General features: G+C 47.6%; 1 protein-coding gene across 1 annotated transcript in view; it reads left to right on the top strand.

The window, feature by feature from the left end:
• Positions 1-1,039: 1,039 nt before the first annotated feature.
• The window catches only part of VEGFC (vascular endothelial growth factor C), a 109,789-nt gene continuing 101,968 nt past the window's right edge, over positions 1,040-8,860 (top strand). The window contains exon 1 of the mRNA XM_045452379.1: positions 1,040-1,461. Within this exon, the coding sequence (XP_045308335.1) occupies positions 1,315-1,461 (147 nt within the window). The 5' untranslated portion in view covers positions 1,040-1,314. The remainder of the gene's footprint in view (positions 1,462-8,860) is intronic.

Genomic DNA, 8,860 nt, shown 5'->3' with positions numbered 1-8,860 from the left:
TTTCCCAATGGGGACACGCAGTGACTTCTCCGCACAGGTCACTTCCTACAATAGGATCAACACACGCGGCTCTTTATCGCTCCCTTTCCCATTTAAACCCAACTTCCCTGCAGAAACTGACGCCTCGTGACTTTGCTCTCCGCGAAGACTGTGGCCCTCCATCCCCACCCGCCCCAAGTTTGGGATTCCAAGGGGATCATTAGCATTCACCCCCGTAGCCCGTCCTGCACTCTGAGCTCTTGCTGCACATTAAAGTTGCCCAGAGGAGGGGAGCGAGGGGGCGGCGGCGGGCTCCGAGGCCCCGGCGGGGTCTCCGCCATTGTGACGACTCTCTCTCGGACCTTCTGGAGCCCCCCGGGGGCACTTGGCAAACCTGGAGCAGGAGGCGGGGGGGGGGGGGGGCGCGGAGGGCGAGGCGTGCCGGTGGGCTAGGGGCAGGAGCCCGGGAGCCGCCTGCCGAGGACAAAGGGTCGGCCTGCCTTCCCCATCACGCCGACTCGGTCGCGCTCCCCCTCCGGCCCGCGCGGCCCGCCGGCCCCGGCTGGACTCGCCCCACGGGCCGCGCTCCCGGGAGGGGGGCGGGGGGAGGGGACGCGCGGGGCGCCGGGGCGGAGGCGCGGGGCCGCGGGGAGCGCGCGGAGCGCTTCCGAGGGAAAGTGAGAGGGGAGGGCGGCCGGGCTCGGCACGCTCCCTCCCTCGGCCGCTTTCTCTCACATAAGCGCAGGCAGAGGGCGCGTCAGCCATGCCCTGCCCCTGCGCCCGCCGCAGCCGCCGCCGCTCGCCCCGCGCTCCGGAGCCGCCCGCGCCGCCGAGCTCCCCCGGCCTGGCCGCGCGGCGTCCCGCCGCCCTCCTCCCGGCCGCCGCTCGCTGCACCGGGGGAAGGGGAGGGGAGGGAGGAGGGGGCCGCGGGCTCGGGGGGGTGGGGGGGCCGCAGGGGCCGAGCGGCGCCGAGGGGGTCGGCTTTGCCCCCCTCTAGCCAGAAAGCGAAAACAGAAAGGCGGACCGAGGCGCCGTCCCCCACCCCCCCCCCCCTCGCCCTCGCCCTCGCCTCACCTCGCCGGCTCCGAATGCGGGGAGCTCGGACGTCCGGTTTCCTGTGAGGCTTCTACCTGACCCCGCGCCCCTCCCCGGCCCCGGCCAGCACCGCGACGCGAGGCGTCGGGAGCGCCCAGCCGCGGACCGCTGCCGCCGCCTCCGGCCGCCCTCGGGGGGTCGCCGGCGGCTCCGCGCGCAAGGAGCGCAGCGTCGCGGGGGCGCCACGCGCCCACCCCGCCCCCACCGCGGCCGGGCCGCCGCGCTCCGGGACCTTCCACCATGCACTTGCTGGGCTTCTGGTCCCTGGCGTGTTCCCTGCTCGCCGCTGCGCTGCTGCGGGGTCCGCGCGACGCGCCCGCCGCCGCCGCCGCCTTCGAGTCGGGACTCGGCTTCTCCGACGCGGAGCCCGACGCGGACGAGGCCCAGGTAGGTGCGGGGCCGGGCCGGCGGTGGGGGGCGACCGCGGGGCGCTGCGGCCGCAGAAGCCGCGCCGACCGTGTGCTGCTGCTTCACCTTCGGAACGTTGCCTCCAAAGTTATACCGAGCAGACTGCACGCTTCCTGGGAGAAAAGTTTTGTTTTTGTTTTTGTTTTTGTTTTTGTTTTTGCATAAAGTTGTTACTAAGTAGGAAAGCCAGAAAGCCTGGTAGACGCAGCCGCTGGTGGTGGGGGGGGGGGGGGGGTGGCTAGAGATCGCGGAACCTGCTGGGGAGCAGTCGTCCCCCGCGGGTGCGCCCAGCGGGCTGGAACCCTCCCCGGGAGCGCGGCTCGTCCGGGTCCGCACTGCTCTTTTCCCTCCGGAGCAGATTAGTGGGAGTCCCCTTGGCTCCTGGGGCCAGGACGACCGGTCAACCGAGGTTCATTTTTCCGGAGTGTTCCCCCTAGGCGGAGCACCAGGCGATTTTAGGATAATGTGGAAGGGATTTAGTCACTGGGGCTTGAGGGCTCAAGACTTCAGAGTCACTTGGAGAAGTTGGCCAAACTTGAGCTGCAACAGGATCTCCCGTAGATCACGATCAGGCATGACTTTTCAACTTCAACCTCTGCGTTGCTGAAATCTGGTCCTGAAAGTCCTGAACAGTAAGGTGGATTGTTGTTTTGTTGGGTTTATGAAATAGCGGTTTAACCCTTTGCCGGAAAATGTTGCCAAGACACTTTGGAGACATTCTGATTTTCAAAAAGGAGTGACCGTAGGTGTGCCCGCTTCTCAACTTGCTTTTCCAAAATGTGCGCCTAAAAAACGTTCAGATCTGACATTAAGGATGGATAGTATTCGTAATAGAGTTGGGAAGTCCTGAAGAACTTTTTATATTCCACATACTCTGGGACGTCCCCGTTCAAACATGCGCAGTACCCCTGGCTGGGTACAGAATGCGGAGCTTTATTTCAACCGATGGCAAGTGGAGAGGTGCCCCGTGGTGTGTGACTATCAACTGTGAGTTGACTTGATTGAATGACATGTTGAATGTGCAAAAATTGAATTGCCTTCACAGTTATTTTGCAATACGTTTTAAGATGGAGAAGACTAATTAAAAAAAAAAAACAAACTACCTTTAAATTTTACATTTCGGGGTGGGGGGGGATTGAAAAAAAAACGGAATTTGTCATTCAATATAGAAGTCAAGGAAAACAACCTTGCGAATAAAAAAACTGTTAAATTGCCTAACAGAGTGTATTCTAGGACTTGTGAAATTCCCACTTAACAGTGGTAGAACTATTATCGTGAGAATGTCTTCCTGTGCTTAAATGCCACAAAAATGTAGCATTAGACCCACTAACACTTCCTGTAATTGGAATGCCTGGAGTTTCATGATATCGACTCGCTTTCTGTTTCTGCAAAGTCAAGCCATTAAAAGTATGATTTAGTAAGGCAACACCCGGAGAGGTGGCTGGTGAAAGAGACCACGTAACCTGTTCCAAAGCAGGTTATTGCCTGTGATTACTTTCTTGAGTTTACAGTAAGAAAGTGTGAAGAAGGAGGTAAAATGAGAAGTCTTGCCTGATAAGCCAGAAGCCTGTATGAGAGTCACTCACCGGTGGGTCGGTCGTGAATGAACATGCCCGTGTGTGCGCGTGCGTGTGTGTTATATGTGGGCGTCCCGTTGGAGGTTAAACTTGTTGTTAGTCTTCAAATCATCTTCGCTGGTGATGTAATCAAGTTTTTTCTTTACTGTGAAGAAAATCTTTATGCATTTTTATTTGCTTTTCATACTTAACCATCTTTTATATCCTGTATGGTGCACGTGAGTGGACATTCTGTATGTGATACGGACTCTTTTTCACTTGGTGAAACATCATTTTAGGTCTCTTGAGTTCCACGGTCCACAGGGCAGTATATTATGCGTGCACTAAAGCGTTCCTCATTGGTCGAGTAGAGGCTTGACAGGGCGTGTGTCATGAATGCCTTCAGTGAATTGCTGTGTCCCTGCCATGAAACTCCCAGAAGACCTGGTCCAAAGACTCCATGTCTCTCCCTAGTGGCCTAAACAAGTGACTCACAGGGATGGAAACCTTGGAGAGGGAACTGATTGTTAACTTCCTGTGAAATACCTATATCCCAAGAAGAGATTTCAGAAGGTAAATAAGGAACACTGAGTATACAAAATCTCCAACAAATGCAGGGTTTTGGTTAATTCACATTTAGGAAGTACTTTTGTAATGTTTAAAAAACACAAAATAGCTCACAAACTATAAACCAAGCTTAGCCATCCAGCCCTTCACCCCACCCACAAAAGCACACAAAAATCGGGAGGTAAAATCACAAAGAGAAATGAGATCTCCTTGTTACTTGACTTATATTTGCATTTATTAGGTTCCTCTTTCTAATTATCCGTGGTACATGACTTACTAAAAGATCCCAAAATGTTTCCCTGAAGGAGAGTAGTGCAAGCAAGCCAACATCCGAAAAGTGAGGCAAACACAGTTTTGCCTATTATATAATTAAAATTAACTAGGCATGATGGGAAAAAGAGGAAATATATAGAATTATCATCCAACTAAAAATAAAAAACTGCAAAGCCTAGAAAGAGCAACTAGATTGCTAAATGAAATTATTTGCCAACATGACATTGCACAGAGTTCACTCTGGTTGGATGAAGTTCAGGATTTTGATGTTCAAAGAAAAAAACTGTTTATAATAATAAAGGAAGAATTATGCGAAGTATACTTTTATTCCAAAAAGTGTTGGACTGGGAGTATAAATATCTAGATCCTTATATATTTTTACAGTAATGAATTCAAGGAGAACATGTCTTATGTTGCACATGCCTTTGTTAAAGGTCAAAATCAACAAAAGAAAGCTTAAAGATTTGTAATCTTGTATCAATTAAGTGAATAATCTAGAAGATCAGTTATTCTTGAGTGACAAAATATAACTTCTGTTTTACATAACTTTAAGTATCCCTACTTTCTAGTTTAAATGAAAAAAAAAAGATTAGCTTAATATTAACATGAATTGCTTTAATGAGAATTGCTATTTTAAATTAAAATAGTAGAAGCACATATGGTTTATGGTATCTATCACACAAAAAAACTTCCTAATATTGGCAACTGGTTTGTAACATGCCAGGTTTTCTGTCTCTATTATTTATAATTCTGCATACTTTGGTACTTGGTTTATTTGCATTTATGGTTTCAAATTAATCAGTGATGATGTTTTTCAAAATACTATCTGTATGTTACTCGCATGAGAATTCCCTAGAAGTCTTTAATTTTTTCCTCTTACCTGAGGCCAGCCAAATCTCTCAGTTTGGGTCTAGGAATATACATTTTTAGTGAACATTCTAGATTACTCTCATACCCAATGACAGTTTTAGATTCGTTGGTTTTACCATCTTCATTATATAACTGTTGAGTTTGCAAGGTAATGTGTTAGGGATTGAGCATCTTAAAAGACATAAGCCATTTTCCTCTCTTCAAGGAGCTTACAACTCAGGTAGAAAAGAGAAAATCTTAAGCACAAAAATACTGTGAGATACCAGGGGAATGGTACCAAAGCATTGTCTGTGTCCCGAAGTTGGCACAAGACACTCAGGCATGTGGCCTGGTTGGTCCGAGTGCTTTGATATAAGGCTGGACTTGGGCTAACAACTCGGGTGAGAATTTCTAGCAGACTAGACTACATCAAGCACAGGAATCCCTTCGTGTTGTGGATGGCTTGAGAAGGCGAGAAGGCAAGGGGATTATATAGGGTAACAGCGAAGAATCGTAACTATGAATACGTTTTTAGAGGTGACTGGGGCTGCACTGCATATGGCCCACGCCAGTTGAAGGTGGGTCATGGAGGGTGATTCGTGCGCTGAGCTCCCGAAAGACACAGGGAGCAAGAAAAGTATTGGAACCATTTGTGGGATGTTATTAGAGATCACAAAGACTTCTGGGGACGTGGTCTAGTGACCAGCAATACTCTAGAAGGGGAAGTGATGAATAGGGCAGAGTGGAGGCAGTGAGAATAGCAGCCAAAGCTGTCACGGAGGAAGAACCCATAGCTTTGGTGACTGATTTACAAGAAAGATTAGGAAGTGGAAGAAATGGACCTTGGCATCAGTGTTTTCATCATAGGACAATGTTGGTCCTACATGCAGGATTAGGGTGTCGCAGAGAAGAGCAGAGGCTGGTTTTCATGGACCGTTGATGGAGGGTGACGGCATTATTCTGTAAATCACTTAAGATTTTACTAGACTTCAAACTCTTTGGAGAAGCAAAATAAGCTTTACGCATTTACATCCTATTAAAGGAAAATAATTGCCTGGGATCCACAGGACTTAAATGGTGTAATATCCGTAAAGTATTTGAGCATTTGACAAGTACTATTACAATCCCCAAAGGAAAATTAACAGTATGCGTAGTCTACTGCCCTGCATTCAAAATAAAGAGGCAAATTTTATTCCACTGAATTAGGCCATAAATGCAACTATAATATGTAGTCATGGACTTGCAGCCTTCTCTGGGCTTCATGCCTCAGTACCCATGACATTTCCTGATGTACTGCAAATGTCCATACTTTCTGGCAGCAATCTTTAGAAAGGAGGTTCGGTAGTAAGGAAATACATTTGTGAAAGTGGAAACCCATGAATTCTCTTGTCTTCACCTCACTCTGCATCAGGTTATGGCGGGTGCCTGGAGTTTCACTCCCTGGAGTCCCTTTCTGAGGAGGGCAAAGGAATACATAATGGAAGGACTGGATTGGGTTCTTGCAAGCTTCCTGCCTTATGAGAGATTTCTGACCAAACTCTGAGTGATGCTGGGGATCTGTGGTTTGGGGCATAAGAAACTCAATTCATCCTTCATTTTGGTTTCCACTTCTGTGTCGTCTTTCTTCTGAATTGTGAACACCTGATTGGCAGTCATTTGTTCGAGAATCAGTTATCATCAAAATTGCTTCATAGGACGCAGTTACCGATATCGGTGGCACGGCTTCCAGACCAGTGGGTCTCTATTCTTGTCCTTCTGAGTTGATCTGAGAAGGTGGAGGGTGGCGGACCAGGGAGGTGTCTTTCTGGCCTTCCAGTTCTAGAGCTCTTGATATGAAGGTCTTGGCCTCCTATCAACATGGAGGAGGAGCTATCAACCAGGAGCTCTGTCTCAATAGCTCTTTCTAGGGTGTTTTGGGACACAGGGGTGGTGGGAGAGGAAAGATGGTTTCCTGTGCCCCTGGCATGGCTTTTGTCTTTGGCAGCTATAGTGGTATTCACAGGTTCTAATTGCCCCCTGGGTACCATACATATGTCTGAATATTGCATAGATGTTTACATCATAATTCGCTTTCCTCTACGACATCCTCGGTATCTATCTATCTGTGCCATGCACTGTGCTGAGAGCTTTAAAAGTTTGTTTTTCACACATCTTTTAAATTTTTTTTAACGTTTATTTATGTTTGAGACAGAGACAGAGCATGAACAGGGGAGGGTCAGAGAGAGGGAGACACAGAATCTGAAACAGGCTCCAGGCTCTGAGCTGTCAGCACAGAGCCCGATGTGGGGCTCGAACTCACGGACCACAAGATCATGACCTAAGCCGAAGTCGGCCGCTTAACCGACTGAGCCACCCAGGCTCCCCTGTTTTTCACTACATCTTTATGAGATGGATGTTATTCTGACTTAGCCAGGAGCAAGGATAGAGCTTTTTTGTTTCATTTCTCGTTTTATTTACTTTTTAATTTTTTTTTAACGTTTATTTAGTTTTGAGAGGCAGAGAGAGATAGAACATGAGTGGGGAAGGAACAAAGAGAGAGGGAGACACAGACTCTGAAGCAGGCTCCAGGCTCTGAGCTGTCAGTACAGAGCCCAATGCGGGGCTCCAACCCAAGAACCATGAGATCATGACCTGAGCCAAAGTCAGATGCTTACCCGACTGAGCCACCCAGGGACCCGCATTTCTCGTTTAAAAAATACTTACACGGCATATGTTTTAGAAAAGTGTGATAAGGGGTTTGGGCCTTCCGGATTTATGAAAGACCCATGATCATATATATATATTCCTTTCTTGTTGTAGCCGGGTGCAGGAAGGCAGAGAGAAGAGGTACTCTGCCTACCCAGTTACTTTTATTTAAGTCCTGATTCCCTACAATTAGACAAATCTGAAATAAACCTGTACTTTCTTCCAGGCCTTACCATATGGTGCCCCTCTGACCAAAGAGCCATCACAGATGGCCTAATCCATAATAGTCTCGTAAGAATGACTGCGTAACAAGAATCTTCACCAGAATTCCTGACAATAATCACACCGTTTTTCAAAGTTGCACTACTCTGACTTCAGTGAAGGATTATGGTCTTACCTATGCCAAGTGACCTTTCCAGGAATCATTGGATTTGGAGAGAACAAACTGTGGTTGGTGGAAGCATTAGAGGCCCTCTGATTTCTGGGCACCCATTGTCTTATCTTGTACCAGTTACATTATTTCTGGTAGAGGTGCAGTCAAATACTACCTGGTCCTACGTTTTGTTGCAGAATGCACATTTGTAAGTGCAGATTTGTATAAATTTTGACTTAAGTATCATTGAGTTTTCACATTAGAAATAACAGATGTAGCAGAGAACTTCAAACAAGGGATGATAGTTCAGTTAACTTATAACGTAATTCTACAATTTACATTAAAGGGGCGCCTGGGTAGCTCATTTGGTTAAGCGTCTGACTCTTGGTTTCGGCTCAGGTCATGATCTCACACTTTCATGAGTTTGAGCCCCACATCGGGCTCTGTGCTGACAGTGCAAAGCCTACTTGGGAACCTCTCTCTCTCCTTCTCTCTCTGCCCCTCCCTTGCTCAAGCTGTCTCTCTCTCTCTCTCTCTTTCAAAGTAAATAAGTAAACTTTAAAAAAGTGTTTAAAATTTTCAGTAAAAATTATAGATTTGTCTGGGTAATTGTTTCTTCTGAAATTCCCTCATGTATATTCAGGTGGTTCCTATCCTTAGTTGATTTACTCTTTTTCAGAATTTGTAGTTTAACTGTTAGAAGAAGACATTGTCTTTCTTGGCATTCATCGTACGAGTCAGTCAAATGGATGCCTGGAAATGCCTTTTGCTGGTAGATTCTTACTGTTTTCTGGTACTGATCATGAGCTAGTGTCTTTCAAAGTGTTAGGAGGCTTTCATGAAGTTCTGGAATCCAAAAGCTCATTTTCATAAATTATTTGGTGCTATGACCCTGATATAACATAAGGCTATGTATTGTATTTATCCTCTGAGTTTGAATATTTCTAAATTTCATTAAAGAAATAGTAAGGTGTTCACTTATGAGATGTGTATACATATACCCCGGGTTTGCTGAAGAATTCTGGGATCTGAAGTTTGCACAGGCTCCAGGACAAGGGGAAGGGATTGGATTGTT

Source organism: Leopardus geoffroyi, chromosome B1 (genome assembly GCF_018350155.1).
Source record: "Leopardus geoffroyi isolate Oge1 chromosome B1, O.geoffroyi_Oge1_pat1.0, whole genome shotgun sequence".
In the NCBI taxonomy this organism is placed as follows: Eukaryota; Metazoa; Chordata; class Mammalia; order Carnivora; family Felidae; genus Leopardus; species Leopardus geoffroyi.
Note: the sequence above shows the minus strand (reverse complement) of the source record. Positions and strands in the feature narration are given on the sequence as shown.